This window comes from Filicampus tigris, chromosome 4 (assembly GCF_054856515.1).
Source record: "Filicampus tigris isolate MCC_2025a chromosome 4, RoL_Ftig_1.0, whole genome shotgun sequence".
Lineage (NCBI taxonomy): Eukaryota > Metazoa > Chordata > Actinopteri > Syngnathiformes > Syngnathidae > Filicampus > Filicampus tigris.
This window is the reverse complement of record NC_141220.1, coordinates 8,462,501-8,484,056: the sequence shown is the minus strand read 5'-3', so window position 1 is coordinate 8,484,056 and position 21,556 is coordinate 8,462,501. Positions and strand designations below refer to the sequence as shown.

At 41.0% G+C, this 21,556-nt stretch overlaps 2 protein-coding genes across 6 annotated transcripts in view; one reads left to right on the top strand and one right to left on the bottom strand.

The window, feature by feature from the left end:
- rag2 (recombination activating gene 2) overlaps nucleotides 1–3,004 on the top strand; it is a 37,819-nt gene extending 34,815 nt beyond the window's left edge. For 2 of the 3 annotated variants that reach the window (XM_086028714.1, XM_086028713.1), the window contains exon 2: nucleotides 284–3,004. In XM_086028714.1, the coding sequence (XP_085884840.1) occupies nucleotides 302–1,906 (1,605 nt within the window). In that variant the 5' untranslated portion in view covers nucleotides 284–301 and the 3' untranslated portion in view covers nucleotides 1,907–3,004. The remainder of the gene's footprint in view (nucleotides 1–283) is intronic. The other variant, XM_086028715.1, reaches the window with a different exon arrangement.
- rag1 (recombination activating 1) lies at nucleotides 2,712–14,281 on the bottom strand. 3 transcript variants are annotated; one of them, XM_086028710.1, is made up of 5 exons: nucleotides 14,202–14,281; nucleotides 9,763–10,012; nucleotides 8,370–8,727; nucleotides 7,155–8,287; nucleotides 2,712–6,240 (listed from the first exon to the last, which is right to left on the bottom strand). In XM_086028710.1, the coding sequence occupies exons 3-5, from the start codon at nucleotides 8,711–8,713 to the stop codon at nucleotides 4,496–4,498; spliced, it is 3,222 nt and encodes a 1,073-aa protein (XP_085884836.1). In that variant the 5' UTR covers nucleotides 8,714–8,727; nucleotides 9,763–10,012; nucleotides 14,202–14,281; the 3' UTR covers nucleotides 2,712–4,495. The 3 variants fall into 3 exon arrangements, with proteins under 3 accessions (XP_085884836.1, XP_085884837.1, XP_085884838.1); XM_086028711.1 differs by lacking the exon at nucleotides 14,202–14,281 and adding an exon at nucleotides 13,904–13,932; XM_086028712.1 differs by lacking the exon at nucleotides 14,202–14,281 and adding an exon at nucleotides 10,429–10,521.
- Nucleotides 14,282–21,556: the final 7,275 nt, after the last annotated feature.

Here is a 21,556-nt window from a genome sequence, read left to right as displayed (position 1 = left end):
TCGTTCGGAATGCAGCTTCGGTAAACGCAAATTAATCCAACTTTATTCAGTCTGAATTAACTTGTGGCATAGTTTGCTCTGAACAGAATAAGCTGTACAAGTGTGGTTGATTCTAATTAAAATTTTATTGTAATGTCCATCCGCATTTTATACATGAGTTTCAGTTTTTATTATGTTATTAAGAAAAGGCAGGGAGTCATTACGTTGGAAGTTATTTTAAAAGGTGATGAAAACAACATCTGTGTGTGTGCGCGTGAATGCTTGTGTGTGTGCTGTTTTGCAGTAGACACCTGCACCCAGGATGACTCTGCAACCATTACAACCAGTGAACTGCGAAGGCCTTCTGCAACCCGGTTGTTCTCTTCTACAGCTTGATGGGGAAGTTCTCCTATTTGGCCAGAAAGGATGGCCAAAGCGCTCCTGTCCAACAGGAGTATTTGGTGTGCGCTTGAAACATGGTGAGCTCAGGTTGAGAGCCATATCTTTCTCCAACGACTCCCAATACCTTCCTCCTTTGCGCTGTCCCGCCGTTTGCCGCCTTGATCCACACGATGGACTTCCGGAAAGTTATCTCATCCACGGTGGCCGCACCCCCAACAATGACATCTCATCAAGTCTTTATTCACTCAGCATGGATAGTCGCGGCTGCAAACGCAAACTGACCCTGCGGTGTAAAGAGGAAGAACTGGTCGGAGAAGTGCCCGGTGCTAGATATGGCCACACGGTCAGTGTGGTTCAGAGCAGAGGGAAGACAGCTTTTGTAGTTTTCGGCGGGAGGTCCTACATGCCTGCAAAAGAGAGGACGTCGGAGAACTGGAACCGTGTCGTTGACTGTCCTCCTCAAGTGTTCCTGTTCCACATGCAGTTTGGTTGTTGTTCTGCTTACACTTTTCCAGAGCTCAGTGATGGACTGTCTTTCCATGTGGCCCTTGCCAGAGAGGATCGTGTTTACATCCTTGGGGGTCACTCTTTGAATTGTGACGGCCGACCACCTCGGCTCTTTTGTCTGCAGGTCCAGCTCCTGCAAGGTTGTCCATTATTGTCATGTGAGCTTTTCGACTTTGGTCTATCCATCTCAAGTGCTATAATCACTCGCACAGGCCCCGCTCACAAATATATTCTCTTAGGAGGATATCGGTCAAACTCTCAGAAAAGAATGGAGTGCAGCACCGTCGTTCTGGATGAGAAGGGGATTCGCATAGAACCTCTTGAACCGCCAAAATGGACCCCGGATATCGTTCACAGTGGAACTTGGTATGGCGGCGCAGCAGGGGAACAAAGTATGCTGCTCGCTGTGCCAAGTGAGGGCAGGCCGCACCAAACCAATATGCATTACTTCTATCTAGTAAACTTCCAGAAAGAGGTCGACAGCAAAGAAGACATAGAAGAGCAGCAGGGTTGCAGCCAGGAACTGACAGATTATGACAATTCGACTCCTCTTGAGGATTCAGATGAGCTCTATTTTGGTCGGGAGCCTCAAGAGCTGGATGATAGAAGTGAGGGTGAAGTTAATACGTACAATGAGAAAGATGAGGACGATGAGTCACAATCTGGCTATTGGATCAAATGCTGTCGCGGTTGTCAGTTGGACGTCAACACATGGGAGCCGTATTACTCCACTGAGCTCCAACGGCCAGCCATGATCTTTTGCTCCAAAGGAGAGGCCGGACACTGGGTCCATGCCCAGTGCATGGAGCTGTCTGAGACACTGCTCCTCAAACTCTCCCAGGGCAGCAAAAAATACTTCTGCCTCGAACACGGGGGTCTTCCTAACCAGGAGATGACTCCACCTCGAAAGGTCTTACCACCAACACGTAGCCCTTTAAAAGTTAAACACAGGAAATCTCATACCGCTCTCAAGATGTCCAGAACCAAAAAAGGCGTTTTCAGAAGGCTTTTTGATTAACACCTTTATTTAGGTTGTAAAGTGACAGCCGAGAATCTTACGTGTGTTCAATGTGTCTTTGTCACATAGAGCAGGGGTCACCGGCCCTTTTGAAGCTGAGAGCTTTGTACTTATTTAGTAGTGATTAACGTGAAGGGCTAGCAGTTTGATACGCATTTCTGAAACAACAAATTTGCTTAAATGTCCTGTCCCATGTTATGTTATTATTAATAAATAATGATATTCATTTATGTGAAGACACTGATGATGTTCGTGATTGATCAACCAGTGGTCACATTTTCAAATGATCAGTTCTACAACATTTTCCATCACTGGTTAACTATTTTTCGAACATACCCACAGGCGCCAAGTCTGTGACCCCTGAAGGAGAGAGTAAAAAAAGAAAACATGTTACAGACAAAGATACAACTCAAATATCAAATGTAAGTGTCAAGTCAAGTAATGTGTGTCACAAGTGTACATTCTATCAGTAATAGTGTTATTTCATGCATTTGTGATACTACAAATAATAATTATGGAAATTACTCAGCGTTTTTCTTTTTAATTTGTTTTGTTTTACTTTTTAATGGCCCTCGTGTGTGAAGTTAAGTCAAAATGTTCACATACTGCATTTGTTTTAAGCAGAAACTCAATCAGCAAATTTAATTGTAAATAAACAAGTTACTTATCCTAAAAACGTTTTACTTCTAACTTTCTGTACTGATTCAAATACTAACAACAGATCTCAAATGTATTTAATAATACAAAGAACACAACACAACTAATCAACACGTTTAATCCAATACTGTCATGAAATACAATTACAATTGTTTCTGATGACTTTATGAAACTTGGTGTGCAACTTGACATAGTGTATAAGGGATCTATATAAATGCAATCTAGCACAGTGTATAAGATAATAATTTGTTAATTTTCTGTTACCCTGATGTTGTTTGCTTGTTTGTTTGTTTGTCCAGTTGTTTGCAATTGTTCTCAGTGACCTCAGTGAACTAATTATGAATGACATTTTATTTTTTTTCTGTAAACAAATGCTGTAAATCAACAATTGAGTTGTTGTGTGTATGTTATTGAAAAAATAAACTGGGTTTGTAGTTTTGACTTCTTGATGTCTCTGTTTTAGACAAATAGTGTTCTTTTAGATTAAGTCAATCATTTTTATACAGTTGAAAAGAGCAGAATAGCAACAACAACAAAAAACAAAAACTGCAGGATACACATCAAATGTATCCATTAATTTAAAAAGTGAAATCAATTACTCAATGCGTGTATCTAAATGGTATGAAAAGAAACACAATGACATCAATTTCACTATCTGCGAAAGAACTGTGAAGGAACAAAAATGTACAACTAAGTTTGCTTTAAAGAGTGGAAATGCTGAAATGGGGAAATAATTACTTGAAAAGGGAGTTTGAATTTTGTCTTTATTAAAACATATATTACAAAAAAACAATTTCAACGATCAAATTACAATAAAATTGTAATTTGTGCGAAGTGTCATGTCAGTGCAAACTGACATGTAATTTAGTGGAGAGGGCAAACAGAAAATGAGGAAAGCTAAGATGGAAATGCTTGTGAATCATCCATCACAGATTTACTTGGAAATGCAATTTATTTGGGCAAAACACAAGTACGAGACAAGCCGTCCTAAAATGCATTCTAAAAGATGATGTCTGTTGAGGCCAGTGACAGCCACGCTGGTGTATTGTTGCACTTATGACAGTAAAATGGAATCAAACATCCAATAAAATGAGAAAACAAAATTGCTTGTCGCACCCACAAATGTCAAGGGCAGGAAAAGACAATGCAATCGATCAAAGAAATAAAGTTGCCAACAAACTTAGTTTACACAGCATTCTTCTGTCCCTCCTCCATCTTAAGCCATTGTGATGAAGAAATGTCAGAAGAGGAAAAGTGCAGTTTTATACCGAGCTCAAGAAAAATCCCTGCTGGAGACTCTGCTGGTAAACTGCATTTTCATGATCTATGAAAAAAGCCAGTATATGCTTTATTTTATGTGAAGATGTCGAATAAGCATGATGTATCATCTAATGTGCGCAAAATAAAAAAGATCAAATTGGGTTCAAAGTGACCTGGCATATATTCCACCCTCAGGTGTTGCCAGGATAAAGCAATAAATTCATCTTTTGCAGAGGACAGTCATGAAACAAAGAGCATTAAACTCTCTGTGATTGTGTTTTTCTCCATTCAAAATGACCACAAATCCACAAATATGGTCAACTTAACACTTTTCCCCCACTATGACTTACAATTTTCATCTGCTTCCATAAATATCCACTTGGTAAATTCATAAAGATGTCACATCCTTGCAATACAATAAACTAAGCCATACTTCACACATTGGAGGAGGAAAAAATAACTTTTTTTGTTGCCGAATGAGAGTCCGTGTGTTACCGGCGGCTACATCGGTTTACTACCATTTCTACACAGTTACCATCCAAGGCACACAATTACTAATAAAGTCCAACTGCCTAAACATTGTTGGCACATCCAAGTTTTTGTTTTAGCACATAGTGTGTTAGTTAACAGCTTTGAACATGAAATCAATCAAATCTTTTCTCACCAAAAATATCACAAATCAATGACCTCCTGGGACAGAGTGTCTTGGAATTCCGCTGGGTCAATGGTTGCCTGCAGGGCTTTCGCAGAGTCCTTATGAGCCTGCATAAACCTCTGCAAATACTTTGATGTGTAGAGCCAGTGATGTTTCAAGACATCCTCAAGCTCAAAGGCTTTGGACTGACGTGCATTCATCTTACGGAAACGCCTGAACAGTTTGTTTGCTGACTCGTTCCCCTCACTGGCCCAAGCGCCGATCGATCCATCTCGCTCGATGATTTCGGGAACGTGAGCCAGGGTTTTGTGCAGGTAATTGGTTATTTTGCCATTGTACCTGTATTTGAATTTAGTGGAAATGAGGTCAGCGAAACTCTGGGAGTTAAAGGTGTAGCAGCAGAGCTGGTCAGGACACTCCTTGGCTGGGCAGGTGGAGCGCCACACAGGCTTCATCTGGAGGTAAAGCCTCATCAGCTCCCTCAGGGCCTCCCTCCTCTCCTCTGAGGGCACCAGCTCACACACCACTTGCACAGTCTCGAGGGTCATTAGCTTGCGGGCGTAGTTGCCATTCATCCTCATCACGGGTTTGAGCTTCAGCTTCTGCCTCAGTTCTTTATCTAGGGCTGCCCGCCAGCTGCGCCGTTCCTCCCGGCTGGGGTTTTCCTTTAGGTACACCTCCCCTATTTCGTCCTGGAAAATTTTGTAGAACTCAGTGGCATTTCCAATGTCGCAGTGTAACGCATCAAGAGTGGATTGGGTCTCCATGAAGGGCTTGGCGGAGACCCCTTTGACTCTGTCCCGCAGTTCCTCTACAGACTCCGAAAATGGGTTGGTCCGCCAGATTTCATAACGTGCCAGGTTCTCATCGTGACTGCGTGTGACGGAGTGGAGCACCATATTTTTAGAGGCCTCCACTCGACTGGAGTCACACAGTGTGCAGACATAAGTGGATCCGGAGGCTTCCAAGCCCTCCAGTTCACGTACCATCTTTTCATCGTATCCCGACCCTCTAAACTGGAAGCGGAAAGATCGAGGCAGGCCAGCTATGGACAGGATGAGCCTGCTCTCCTTCATTGCGTTACGCTCTGCAACCACGGGCGCCAAGACAGCTGTGAGTGTCTCGTGGTCTGCTTCATCCACAAACATCAGACAGAGGGGCTTACAGGACAATTCTGAGTTTGGCTTTGGTTCGGTGAAGATCGGAACCTCCTGCCTATTATCTTCACCAAGCAATACAGAAATGGACATAACGGTGAAAGAGAAGCGAACAGCTTTCTCGGGAACAATTGGTCCTCCGCCGTGCTTTTCACTGACATCTCCCATGCCGTCACAAGATTCTTTGATCGTGACACTGAAGCTTAGTGTACAGGCACTGTCTTCCATCCCCCTCTTTTTCAGACCCTCCACAATGTCGTCCTCCAGATCCTTTATTGCTGACACCAGAGCCACATCGTAGCGGAATCGTCGTGTGATGGTGTCAGATGGTGAGTCATCCAAAGTGGAAGTCCATCCAGAGAGTCCATTTATGATACCGACATTAAAAGATGGAGACACGTGCTTGAGAGCTGGCTGCCATTCAAACTGGTGAAAGCCAGGGAGAAGCTCTTTCTCTGCAGCTCGCAAAGTGTGTAAGGGCTGAAAGATCTGGCGGCCGCTGGTGGCTTTGACAGTCCGGTACACTTTGTGATACTGGCTGCAGCTCAGGAAAGTGTTGACCCGGATTGCCAAGCACACAGCAGGGTGCAGCGCAAAGCCTCGGCCTGTAGATAGAGACGAATTAAAATGTTTCAGTCAAATATAGAAAGGGGCAAAATAAAACAGAAAATACAAAGGATAAGAGGACACTAAGAAAATAATTCAGTACCAAACTGTGAAGCTCATACTTTAAAAATAAATGTAAGTACCTTCCTTTTGGACTAAACACAATTCATAAAATGTGTTATTATAAAATAAAAAAAAGGTGCAAATGTATAAAATTCAAGTCTAATTTCCTTGTGCAAACAAACGTAGTGCATTGAATATAAGTGCATATTAGTAATCATTTTTTACGATTATAAAAATGTTGTAATCGTGGAGTGTAATAATCGTAAATCTAATTGAATTTCGATTAATTGCAAAGCCCTAGTCCAGAGCACACAAACCAATGGATAACCAATGTACTACTTCCTATTTCTAAATGTCATAATGGGCTACAGGGTGGAACAATAAAGGCGGTGAAAAGATGAGATGTATTGGCTACAGATGAATACAGTCACCAGCTGGCTTCAATTCCCAAATGGGGACGCTGATGCTGTCTGTGTCATTTGCAGATACAAGAGCCGCTGATGTTCTGATTCTAACAGGCCCTTCACATGAGTTGTTATCCTACATCAAAGGGGGAGTGAAAATGAAAGTATGACAGTCGTCAGGCAGAAAGACAGTGAGGGCCGGAGCAATCCAGGAAGGGCCCACAATGGCAGTTTCATAGAGAGAGATGGACAAGCATGCATAGCTTTCCATTCAAAAGCACAGAAAATCTCTCCTAAACTTTTCAACTCATTGTTAATGAAGAGATGAATGCAGCCCTCAGACTATGGCAGAAATTAATGAGCTCTAATTAATTTGTTTGCGTCTGTCTTTCGGTGCTCAGGGGCTGCACACTGATTGAACAAGAGAGTGATTCATAGCCACATACCTTGCATGGTGACCTCCAGCTCATCTGCCATCCGGTGTTCATTCACAGATCTCAGTGCCAGCAGATAGAGTGTCAGACACACTGACTTTAGGTCGCCACCTTCTTGTTTATCTGCAAACTTCTTCACTTGGTTCTTCAGATCCTTCAGTCGATGCTTTTGGGCACGACGGGTGAGGGATAGCAAGTGTTGACGGGGCCTTCCCCCTTTATTGGTTATCAGGTAGTTGTCAAGTTGCGTTGATTTCTGTCTCGCATCCTGCTCCTCCACCTCATGGCTCACGCAGTGAGCTTTAAATGAGTCGAGTGTTACACGCAGACCGCAGCCATCTCTTGGGCAGAGCAAAAGCAGAGAATGCAGGGCTAACAAAAAAGTTTTTGCAGGAGGAATGAGGTCATCGCCGGAACAGGCTAAGTTGCAGGCAGGACAGTGAGGCCCTAGAAAGTTTTTGTATTTCAGAATACAGCTGTGGCAGTAGAGGTGCCCGCAGGGGGCTTGAACTGGGTCAGAGAGCAGATGGTCGCACACCATGCAAGTGAAAGAAGAGAGGAAATCAACAGGTAAATTCTCAGACATAAGCTTGCTACTCAGGTGTTGTTTCTGACAGTGTGTGATGGTCCTCACCCAGTGCTCCCTTTGGACACTGGGGCCTCTCCAAATCTTAAGGGCGGCACCATGATAGTGGCTGCCAAATGGTCTCAGAACTGGACTCTCACCACTGACAGTGATGTGGTTGTGCTCCAACCTGATTCTTTTCACTAAGCTTTGGGCTCTGGGAGTGGCTGTTCTCCTCTTTCTGCCAGTCTTGTGGAGTAATTGTTTCTTGGGCGAGCATAGCTGGCAGAGCGCACAATGAGGTTTCCACTCGGGGACTTTTGTCTTGGAAAAATTGCATACACCCCCTCCTCGTATGGCGGTGCTCCAGCAGCGATGGCAGAAGGAAAGCGGATGGACAGATTCGGTGTCTTCCCTCACATCCACTTGAAAGACTTTGTGGATGACCTCTGTCCATTTTGTTGCTTTACAGCCCATTTTGCGTAGGGAGTCCTTGCTGTCGTTATCGAGAACTGCGTGAACATCATGGACTGGGCCACTGATTTTCCTTAACGGGATTCCACAAAGACGGCACAGACATCTTTGAACGAAAACAACGATCAGAGATTAGATAGATCAAATATAGCATCATATCAAGTAAAGGTTTCATGTTCATTAATCACCTGAGGTGTTTTATGTGGTTGTCAATTTCTGCTAGCTTCATATCCATGCTCTGGTGAGGTGGTTGAGGAATGTCCTTGCTTTTTGCATCCAGGCACAATTTCATAACACCGCCTGTATCCGTACTATGAAGTAACGGTATATTTGGAGCTGTACCAACGTTAGGTTGAGAGATCCCTGACATGGCTTCCTTCTCCAGCGATGTCTCACTGGACATAGGGGCCTTCTCCAAGGACCTCACTCTAAATAGTTTAAACTTCCACTGAGTGTACTTAGAGAAGGGATGGTGGAGCTCAGACGGCATGGATGATCTGGGGCCATCTGTCTCCAGGCTTTCCTCTGCCATAATTGGACTTAAGCCTAGGAGAGGAGAAGTGCATGGAATGAGAAGAAAAGCGAGATCAGAATACATTCAAAAGCTATGGGTGACTAATCTTCACAGCCCCCCCCCAAAAAAACAGCATGGGAAGAAAAGTGCCTATGAGAGACAGATTTAAGCATACAAAAAAACGATTTTAGTTTTCAATTACTTATTAGTCCCCGCAAGCGTCTTTCAGCTTGCAGCCAAACAATTTGATGTGATTCCGATAAAACATATCTAATACCCTAAAGTCCACTGAACAAGGTAGTGAATACTGACCTGCAGCGCTGTGTCACACCAATTAATTGAACGCATGAAACAAACACTTTGTGATCGAAACGGTGCCCAAAAAAATCTTTATTTCTCTCATCTGCAGTCTTCCTGCTCTGGGAGCCTTTAAGACTGTATTTCTTTAACACAGACAACTTGCTAAATTGGCCGACTTAACCCTGCAAGACTGTCAATCATTTATATTTGTCATCTTCTACGCTGGAGAGCGGATCAGAGTCCCGGGAGCCATAAAGTGGCTTTGTGAAGGCAGGGGGAAAATTGAAGACAGTTAAACTTATTTCACAATACATTGAAATTGACTTGGGAGGTAAAGAGGAAAAGAAAACAAGAAGCCATCACAGTGAATAGAGATGAAAATGAATTATTCCAAATACAACATTGTTCAGTTTAACAGCTCATTATTCAGCAGAGAAGTGAACATGTGATGTGTTGGGGTAAGATCAATGATACCGGAAACATACAGTTTTTATCCTATTCTAGCTAAATTCAATTACATCAGACATTGAAGCAAGCCGGTCAAAACAATGTTAAATAATCAATGAATTATTTAAGACATTTTTTTTTTTTAGTCTTACCATCAATACCCATGGCTCTCTTCCAGCAGTGTCTCCTGTCTAACCATCTTTCAGTGCGCTCCCTGGAAAGCGCCTTCATTTTAGAGGCCTTTATTTACATCTCATGCTGAACTCTCTTTTGAGACAAACAGCTGAACCTGTGTACGCGAGAGTCAGCTGGGCTCTTACCTTGTTTTTCATTCTCAGCTGGCGTCAGTCCCTTGGGGTGCCTCTCTGTGTGGGGGCAAAAGGGAAGCCCTGGAGCTATAGGCCTAAACACACTGCTGTATGTGTTTGTCTTTCACAGCTTGAGGCATCTGTTACCGGAGTCAAAGCTCCATACTCAGTAATTGATGCTGTCTTCACTTTTGTGGCTAGTATTTATACTCTTCCCTTGTCAGGATCCCAACAGTCAACTCTCGCCACCTGATGCAAGCAGCTGATTTTTTGAAGAAAAAAAAAACAAGGTCAGAGAGTGGTTTGCACATGTGCATAGTTTAGGCTGCAGTCAAACAACTTTTTTTACTCCACCATACAGCAGATTATGCACAAATAAACGAATGACAAAAACATGTACAATTTGTACAATAACAACCAAATGTGCATGTGTTAAAACATAGGTGGGAGAGAGACAGAGACAGAAAGAAATGAAATGTGCATTGTAATAACTTGTAGTGGCACAATGAAATACGGCATTTATTTTCTTTAAACCCCAAAAATGTGCAAGGAGTTTACTGTATATGTTGCATTGCAATAAGCAATTTACTTGTGCAACGTTTAAATCAACAACTAATCATTTATCAAATTAATTGTTAATTGTTAATTATTTTGATAATCTATTAATTGTTTAGATACCTTTTTTAATTTCCAATGTCATGTCCAAATGCTTGGCATTTCAGCTTCTCAGATGTAAATATCCAATTTCTGTAGTTCTCCATGAAAGTGGAATGATTACCTTTGTGCGGAATCAAAATAAAACATTTGCTTTTACTTTGAAAAACAATCATCATTATTTTTGACGATTGTCTGACTTATTACAGACCAAAACAGGTTGCATTTCTACACTGTCAATGTGATTTTGGGATTTTAATTTCATTCATTCATTAATTGACAAAATAATCAGCAAATTAATCGATTATTAAAATAATCGTTAGTTGCGGCCCTAAAGCAATTCTTACAAAGCAATGTTTGATTTGCCGTGAGGTTGCAAGTGACAAATTGGGTACAGCAAGAAACCAGTAACAGCATTCAAAAGGTGGCCGGGTATCTTGCTGAAGAACATGGGGTTGTCATTTTAAAATGTCATTTAAATGTCATGTCTGTTTGAGATGTACAATGTTCAGTCAGACAGTATATGACATCAAATATGCAGCAAAATGTATGTTTTCTGCTATTTACATGTATGACCTTTCAAGGTTCAAATCTCGGCTCAAGCCTTTCTGCATGGGGTTGCTGGGTTTGTTCTCCCCATTCCTGCTTGGGTTTTCTCCGGCTTCCTCCCACATTCAAAAAACATGTTTGCTGGTTAACTAGAAATCTAGGTGTGAGCGAGTGTGAATGCTTGTGTCTGTTGAGTGGGTGTAGCACACCTCTCACCCAAAGTCAACTGGGATATAGGCAGTTCATCGGTGACCTTGAACAGGAAAAGTGGTAGAAAATAGATGGATGTTTAACATAACCGTGACTAAAATTTAATCTTTACCTTAAACTGCTGAACTATCACAAACTCTGCAGCAAAATAAAAGTCCATAGCTACTGACGTCATCAAGGACCCAATTTTCGCACTAAATTGCATAGTTTAGCATCTCCATTTTTAATTATTGGCAATGAAAGATGACACCTCACACTTTATTTTTCATTTCCATTCCAGTCTCAAAACATAATCAGCTTGTCTGTAAATCATGTTCAAAGAAAAATCTGTCCCCCTCATACCCTCCCTAAATTTGCACACTCCTGTGGGTATGTATATACATATACCCCAATTTGGGAATCACTGCTGTAGGAAATCACCTTAGGTCAGGATCAATCATCACTAAAATCGTATGACAAGCTAACTAAAATGAGATATTTAAATGTGTGTGTATAAATAACCATATCGTCGCTGTCATGTGAAAAACACTTATCTCCATTTTTTAAATTTTATTTTTTATTTTTACATGAATCATGTTTCCGCATTGCAGACATTGCATTTAACTGAAAATGAAAAAAGTTTCCAAAACTGGAGATAAGTGTTTTTTACAGGACAGCGACGATATGTTTTGTGCTGATTTTGTGCGGGAAAGTAAAAAGCAAGTTTTTCAGACAAAACAAGATATCAAACAAACAAGACTGTAGACTGATTTTACATTTTATGACCAAGAAAAAGTGTATTTCTGTAATTTTAGCAGATTGGTTTGCAGGGACGATAACAAGACAATTTGAGCAGAATTTTAGGATGAATGACAATTACTTGTCCATAATCCTTCTCGTTTGCCTGTATCCATAAAAAGTGGAGACTGGCTGGCTTTTTATATTTGCTGCATATGATCAAGTGCGATCTGATATGGTATGCAGTGTGTGTTTTGTGACAAATAGGCAAAGCGTAATTTGACACTGTTTTGTATACATTACCGATCCACTTTCTGCTGAGAGACAAAGTGCAAGTTATTTGATATATGGTTACCAAGGTATCACAAAATGATGGATTATAAGAAAATGTTCTACTCCTGTTGATCTTAATAAAATTGACACTATGTCAGCCATTGTATATGCACTCTTGTGCTAAATAACTCAGCCAGCTTTGTGGTAGACAGAGATCAGACTGTCAGATGAAACAAACAGGCAATGACCTCCTGAGACCTTTGTCTCTCGTTGCCTGCTAATCGACTTGCTATTGATCAACTCATGGACATCGTGATTTGTATGGAGGACGACTTTTGGAGACACCACTGTGGCATACAGTGGATTGTCATGAATATGATGAGCAGATAGCTGCGCGCTTTTCAAGGTACTTTGTGCTTTTTAATGGAACGGGACCAATTTAAACATGAATTAGTTGTGTATGTGCATAAGAGGATGTGTCCAGTCGTGTATTTTGGTTGACTTTGTTTTGATTCGATTTTGTTTTGTTTAATTTTTTGTCATGTTTCCCCAGCGACCTTTTTTTGTGTCATGTCTGGCCATTCATCAACCCTGTTCCTTGTGTCTACCAGTCAGCTCTCTCCACCCGCTCGTGTCTTGTCCAGGTGTGCCTTAATGTCTCGTCAGTTTGTTTGTATTTAGTTCCCTGCTTTCAGTCTATAAATCAAGTTTTACCACTGCTGTATGCATGAACGTGGTATAAGGTTAAACTGTGTTATAACATTAACCTTCAAATAGGGAGTTGTATGCACAAAGGTGTCACAGTTTATTCTGTGCTGTAAATATGCCAGATATCCTGGTGTAACTTAGACCATTGAAATGGTAGGTTTAAAGAGTGGAATACAATAACTTGCAGTTCACCTCCACTCAATGTCTCACAACTGTGCCTTCTGCTTGGAGGATACTGGCATAAAATGTTCAATTTAAAATGATAATGTAAAAATCAAGTAAAATGATGTTCAAATTACCGGTACTCTGCGATGCCATTGGTTTTGTCCTTTAGACTGGAGTAGTGGAGTTTCTCGTTAAACAGTGACAAATTCCTTCTGTGAAAGTATTTTTTACTTTAAATAAATCATGTTTCATATACATACACATCCTCCCACCACCACTGTGGCGTTTCGCTAAACGCTTACAATAAGATCTCGGCAAGAATGATGTTCGACTCTCGCCAGCAGTGCAAACACGGTAACCATTTATTTTCTTTTTGTGCTCTCCAGTCACTTCCGCGTAAGGCACGTAAATGTATACATACGAATGTAAGCGCGCTCGCACGCGCAAAGCGTCATGGTCAATGTAGTCTGAAGTATTCACTACTCATGACCGCCCCCAATTCGTCGTGAGTTACAAGCGTGGTAATGGAACGAATTAAACTCAGTATGTCAAGGTAGTAGTAGTCTTGGACTGTAGTTGGAATAGTCTGTGTGCATTTTCTGACTGCTTTAATGCGCTGTCCAAGAACGAGTCCAAATGAATATAAAGTAGCCCAACCGACATTATCTGTCCCTGAACACCCCCTGAATCCTGCCTTTAGAGTTTGTCTATATAAAACACAAGAGAATGCTGTAAGAGAGGAATGACATCGACAGAGGATATAGCAGTGATCTTGTACAAAGGAGTTGCAAAGGATAACAGGCTTAGTTCAGAGTACAGAACATATAAAGGCCTAGATAGACCAAAACGACGTTCACCAACAGTGACAGACGTTTACCCCCTGTGGTATCCGGCTGACTGTCGGCACGTCACGCTGGAGGAATACACAGCAACGACAGACAGCGACGCTGACCATTAAAGTACCTTCTGCGCATGCATAAGATGTAATACCCTTCCATACCATCAGCGGCGGTAGTCACCATTTCTCATGGTTAGAAAAATCCAACCGGAAAGCTGTTGGCCGGGGGCGGATTATAACAAAGTAAACAATGCATTCAGCTATATTCTTCGCTCACAATGAACTCCCACGCAAAGTAAACCCTCACGTTCTTGACACGGTATTGTGAAATACTTACATTGTCAACCCTCGCTCTTGTACATGTAAGAAGATTAAGGCAGCGGAGGGGTGCTCACTGTTTTTCCGCATTTGTCACTTCCCGTTGGTGCTCCGAGCGCTGACTTGCTAGCTAACAGCCAATCAGAGTGACCAAAATGTCACGACTGGCGACGCCTATTCAACATGCATAAACGCCCCCCAGACACTTAGAGACGGGTTACAACACTACGACGGTGGTCACTAGAAAAATCAGACGGCACTTAAAGACGCCACGACGCTTCACGACCTCCGACGTCGGTTTGGTGTATCAGGGCCTTAAGGGCTTTAGGTTGATTGGAGGCTGTGACAAGAAAAAGGGTGCAGAGATCAAGCCTTCCAAATACAACTGTTAAAGCTAGAAGAGTAAAAAGACCACCTGACAGCTCAGTCACATTGCAAAAATGTCAACAGCAGAAATGAACAATGAATGAGTACCACTGAGGTATCACTGTCTTACTCATAGGCAATAAAATGTCAGCATCTTGTGCAGTGGATATAAAAAGTTTACACACCCCTGTTCAAATGCCAGGTTTTTGTGATATAAAAGTGTGAAAATATATAATTGCAAAACAGTTTCCATGATAACGTGCACATCTGGATCACAAAAACTTGGCATTTAAACAGGGGTGTGTAGACTCTTTACACCACTGTATTTTTGAATGACACTTCTGCATGATCTTTTCTAAATGTCACGAAAAATGTAAGCATTTCTGTTATTTACATTAAGACTGAGAACGGAGTTTTATGTAATAGACTGAACATTAAGGGGAGCATTTTTAGTTGTACTTTCATGCAGGGTTCAACAGCTGTAGCCTCTGCCCACCTACGCATTGATGATTTGGTAGTGTAGCACTTTAAAGCGGAACTCCACCCAAACATTTTTTTTAAGAATATGTTCTATGTAGGCCCACTACTTGAAACAAGGCATTCTGATTAATTTTGCGTTTGTGGAATACAAGCAGCAAAAAGCACTCGTGTTTAGCCGTCTCAAGGGGCGGCCATTTTGTCACTTCCGTCGAAAAAAAATGACATCACAGTTGCTCAGGACTCAGATAACAACCAATCATGGCTTAGCAGAAAACAGGTGAGCTGTGATTGGTCGTTACCTGAACCCTGAGCAACTTCGATGTCATTTTCAGTCGACAGAAGTTAGAAAATGGCCGCCCCCGGAGATGGCTAAAACCGAGTGTATTAACTCTTATTCCACAAACGCAATATTTATCAGAATGCGTTGTTTCAACTGTTGGGCCTGCATAGAACATATTCTAGAAAAAATTACGTTTGGGTTGACTTCCTCTTTAAGGAGGGGGACTCGGTAAACAGAGCAAATTATCAAAGGTACCTGCCAGAACAAACCAACGTCTCTTACTGTTGATGTGGTAGTCTTCTTGACTTACTCTTCTTCTTTTTGCCCTCACTTTTGTGGTTATTGATGTTGTTGTTGTTGTTGTTGTTTTTTTTTAAAATAATATTCACCCAGCATACATCCGAGTTGCGTGATGTTGTCTTCGGCCGTGTGTGATTGTGTATGACTCTGCTGTGCTTTTGTTGTTAGCTCATCATGACTGACGGAGCTTTGAACGAGTGCTGATCGAGACGCACGACAGCATCACAGCTTTCACAAATAACATCCCTTTCACAAGCCGGTGACCACCGGACGTCACAGTACTGCCCATGACTAGCTTTCCAAATATCAATTGTATTGGAAAGCCTTTAGGCCTCAATGATTTGTTCCAAAACCTTCCTTCAAGCACCAGATTTATTTTTGCCTTAGACTGGTCTCCTCTACTCCAGTGTGTTAAACAATATGGAAAGCAAGTTAAAGCAAATTAGTTCATGCCATTTGAGGAGCTTCTGTAGAAATTGAAATTTCTATTGCCACAGCACGATAGGCATCCAAAGTTAAATAACTTGCAGAAATTAAAGTGAATACTCTGTGGGATTATGTTTAGCCTTCCTAAAAGCAAAACCTACAACTGGGAAGGCAACCCAGATGGATGGTGATCCACTTGTAGACAACCAAATGAAATTAAAAGTCTAAGCCATGCCGTTTCAAGACCACTAAAGAAGATTGTGGAATCAGGACCAGTGTCTTTAATCAAAGTAGTAGTGTACTTCTGTGTATTCTGTGTTTAATTAAATGGCGATATCCCTAATAGGAGAACAGCCCTCCTGTTGCTAGGGGACTTCCAGTCGAGTAAAAACCCACCAAGCTGTATTTGTCTTGTGTTTAACCAAGTATTCACCCTCTTTTCCAAACTGTCTGATGGAGATTTACACAGAAGGTCTGTCAGCTGAGCAATAGTAGCTTGCAAACAACCACTTAATATTTCAAATGTTCACTTTCTGTCTTTTATGGGAAGATGTACACTTTAGTATATGTTGTATGTATAGTATAGCTGTACAGTCTTAAATACAGAAAAATATTTTTTTTAAATAACTAGACATTCTGTACAGTCTAAACTGGTCAGGCCTGTTCCCTCTATGCATTGAGCAAACTGTGGCTGCAAGGGAGCTAGTAGAAAGAAAAATCGGTTCTATTATATGTCAAGGAGTGAGAAACGCACATGGTTTTACACTTCTACCAAACAAAAAAGATAATTCTGCATGTAGACCCTCTTATTGTTGTCTTGTCTTTTTGACTAAAAACTCATTATAATACCAGGACAGCAATGCCCTTTTCTTCACCGACGATGCTCAGAGCTCAGACAAAGGAACAATGGCTACAGAAACACACTCTGATGCATTACTGATTTTGAGCAGTGTTTTTCAAGCCCTCTGCCGTGGCAAGCGTTGCCACAATTATGTTGGAAAATAACTTAACTGATTATTTGCTTTTAAAAAGTAATGTAGTGACTTTACTCTATTTTCATTTTGTATTTTATTTTTATTTTTAAAAGTTAGTTAGATCATAAGTTACGTTAATAGTTTAGAGTCAGCAGATGCTGACAATCCTGCTTAAAATTAAAATGACACCCAGTTTTGCCACGTTACTTAATTGGAAGCGCATTTTTTTTCAGGAACCATCCAGAGAGATGGCCCATTTTTTCACTCAAAAAACACTTTTCTGTATTTTTGATCTGGAAAATGATATTAGCTTGCATTTTCAATTGTATAAATTTGTTTTGGAGAAATAATCAAATAACTAACTACGGTACTCTCAAAATGCCCTTTTCTGGTCAATAATATAGCCACGTCCCTTTTGATCTTCCCATGCCTGTGTGTGAGTCAGCAGACACCATTAGTCCATTCAAAATCATTGTACACACATCGCTAATAAAGAAAAACTAAAAAAAAAAAGCAATCGGCATAATTTATGCTGACATCACTACTTATGCCCACCTCAACCACTGCCAACACAACAACTATTAGCCTCTCCATGGCTAATAAGAAGAGAATGAGATAATGTTCATTTTAGAGTAGGCCTACCTGCAGTTTCTCTTATGCTGGATCTGTGTTCTGTTCTTAGTCCCCAAGATACGAACACAATGCATTCTTAGAGGCTTTTCATAAGATGAATTGTTCATCAAGTCAAGTCTGAGGTTCTCGCACAGCTGCCTATCCAAACTTGACGCGCGACGCGCTTGAAGCAGCCACTTCAGCGAGCGCATGCTGCACCACGAGCTTGAGCTGAGCTTGATTTCTGGCTGGACAGAATCCACGTTTGCCCCGCTAACAAAAGTGTCATGTTTACCCAGTAAGAAACCAATTTCCCGCTAACCTCGGCAGCCAAACGCTAAAACTGCTGCCTTGACAGTGGCAGTGGTGTTATTTAGCTGTGGGATGCCTATGGAGTCTAAAAAAAAATTTGGCATCACTAAATGTCTGAAAACTAAGACCAATCCCCACCAAAATTCATATGCGCATCCCTACGATTGTCCAATTCAACCCGTGAAAATATTAGCTCACATTTAATGTCAATAATGTCCATAATATCGTGCCGATTGCTTTTATATTTCCACAGGTCAAAATGGACATGAGTAGAGCTGTGTAGATGAATTTTGGTGATGACTGGTCACTGTTTTCAGACACTAGGTGACAATAGAATGTGAAAAAGCAAACCAGGAAACAATATGACATCGCTTGCCTCCTTCCTTCAATAATGTAATCAGGCTGATGTGTAAAATAGGACACAGATAATATGTGTCATTAGTGATGGGGAAAATGAAGCTTCAAATTTGCTTCATGAATCAGTCGTTGTATTCTATTTGAGTTTTTTCCTTTCGATGGAAGTCTCCATTCAACATTGGACTGAAAGTACACTGACTTGCTTGAATTTCTCAAACCCCTTTATTTAAACCAACAGTGCCGAGAGGAGGACCCTAAAAAATACAATTGGTTCATGAAGCAAATTTGAAGATTCATTTTCCAATCACTAGCTGTCATTCAGATGTACTAAATGTAGTAAAAAAAACAACCCAAAAACATTAAATCACTACTGAGTTTTACAGAGGGGAGATTTTTATCACCGAAATAATTTTTAAATTCAGACTATTTCACAGGTACCAATGTTCAGCCCAATTAATGGCCCTTTAAACAGTGACATTTAAGAATAGTTTGTTTTCATTGAAAAATAAAGTCAACCTTTTTTTACTTTTTTTAGTAATCTTTTATGGATTTCACTTAACATAAATGGGCAACTTGTTTTTTTCCCAAATACATTATTTAATAAAATGTTTTTAATTAACTATTAATAGTGTAATGACACAACTTAACATTTTTTATGTACTTAATTTATAAATATAACTATTAAATCTGGGACCTCTTGCAGTTACACAATCTGGTGGGACATTCTCTTTACGCTTAAATACGTACTGTGTTGTAATCTGAATGTTCTTTTTTAATTTGACGTTGGGATATTGACACTAGATAACACTTTGTCGACAGCACAGAGTGTGCAACAAACCTCAATATTTTCATTTTTAGCTAACACAAAAAATTGTGAATGTATTTACAGCTTGAAAATGTCAATCAAGGCTAATGAGTTACCGGCATCACTGGTCGTGGCACACCAGTGTCGTTATTTCCTATCTCTGGTGAGCTGAGCTTTTCAAGCCCGACTGCTATGAAAACCAAAAACAGAGAGCGACTGAGAGCTGTTGAGGAAGAGCTTTGTTGTGTCCTTCTTCGATTCCTGCCAGGATATCAGCTCTGTGTTCTGTCTAAACAGGCCCAGGTTTCACACTGAGTGTGTAGTAATATGAATGATTATAAATTACTTATCTATTCAAGGCCCCTTGATGAGAACAACTTTATACAGTATTGTCCACACAGGCTACAAAATTTCACTTTTTAACATTTTCTGCTAGTGGTATGGCTCGTGATATTTCAATGAAAAAAAAATTTGCCTTGGCTCAAAAAAGGTTGAAAAACTGATTTAGAGTGACTGGCCTGAATTCCAAATTACAGACATAAGGTAATTATTTCAGGCGAAGGAAGGCATTATTGCTCTGGCCCGGCCTCTCGGTGCAACTTGTTGATTGTGAGGATGACGGTAGAGATGGTGTTCACAGGCACACACACAAGTAATTGTCTGAGAAAAGCCTTGTGATTGACTGGCGATCAGTACGCCCCAACCTCTCAGTCAGTCAGTCAGGAAGAGGCTCCAGCTGAACCCAATCATGGGAAAGTCAACCCAAAATATTTTTTTCAAGAATTTGTTCTATGCAAGCCCTCTAGTTGAAACAAGGCATTCTGATAAATGTTGCATTTGTGGAATAAGAGTTAATCCACTCGATTTTAGCCATCTCCGGGGGCGGCCATTTTGTCACTGTCGACTGAAAATGACATCACAACTACTCGGGGCTCAGGTAACGACCAATCACGGCTGACCTGTTTTCTGAAGCTGAGCCATGATTGGTCGTTACCTGAGCCCTGAGCAGTTGTGATGTCATTTTCAATCGACAGAGGTGACAAAATGGCCGCCCCCTGAGATGGCTAAAAAGGGGTGAATTTTACTGCTTAACTCATATTCCACAAACGCAATATTAATCAGAATGCCGTGTTTCAACTAGTGGGCCACCTGGGAACATATTCTAGAAAATAATATGTTTGGGTGGATTTCCACTTTAAGGGGAAAAAATAGATGTATTGATGTGAGAGGGAGTCAAATATAGAAGAAATTAAAAGAAATGTAATGTGAGTTTGGCACACATGCTACAACGCATATTTTTTTCAGGAATAATTTGCTTGTGTGTTTTTTTTCCGTTTCATTTTTTTTTTAATTCTGTCCCTGAAGTGACAATTGTCTCTCACCTAATCAATGGACAGCAGTAGCTGCTCCCCTCGCATGCATACACTACAGTATTACTCCGAGCAGAGGTACAGGTTGGATAAAACAGGGGTCAGCTGTCCCAAGGGTCCATCCAAATGGGCATGGTAGTGATTTCCTCAAGCCAAAACCCTTAGCCAAGATACTAACTGCTTTGTCATGGTAGTCACGTACACACCCATTGCGACAGCATGCTCTGTCACAGCATATCATTCAAACTAAATCAAAGCACACTGCTTGGTGAAAACAAGGCTTTGCAAACATGAGGAATGTGACATCTAAGGGGACTAAGGTGCTCTGAATTCTTCAACAAGTAAATTGCGATCCACCGGTCTACGTTGAGGTCTCATATACTGTATTTAGAGGTATTGATACCGTTCTGCAGATCAGTTCATGCAGTCAAGTACAACAGACTCTGCATACAGTCTGACCTGAATAGGGAATAAGGGAAGGAAGCAAGTATGGTGTGTCATTATAACCTCTATTCTTTTATTCATACTCACTCAAGCTTTATCAGCTTGCTCCCACATGACTCTGATATGCAGTGATTTTCATCCCTTCAGTGAAAGACCTGCTGGAGCAATGGAGACAGGAAAGAGATGAGAGATGGGGATTGTTTATTCAGTTAGATGGTCTACCGTGTGCAAAATTGATTTGAACTGAAGAGAAAACCATCTACAAAAGGCTCTTGGCATTGGGAGGAAGTCAGTGACGATGAGTCCGAACTGTTGCGTAAAACGGATGAGAATTATGAAGCTGCCTGGATTCATTTGTTTTGGGGTTTTCTTTTCAAAAGGACTCACTTCGAGAATACCAGTGTATTGTACTTTAAAAGAGAATATTAAGATACCATTTTTTTCATTGGGTGTCTTGGCATCAAGTTTTGTCTGCATACTGAAAGTAGTATTGTATTTTCAAAAATGAACTATTAAAATATGACTTAGTAAAGTCCTTAAGATGGCAGAGGTAAAGGTTTAGTATTCCCTCATTTTGCCTCCTCATGCCATTAGGAGAAGTTACATGTGACTATTCTTGTGGAGCTGAGGCCATTATTGTAAATAAGC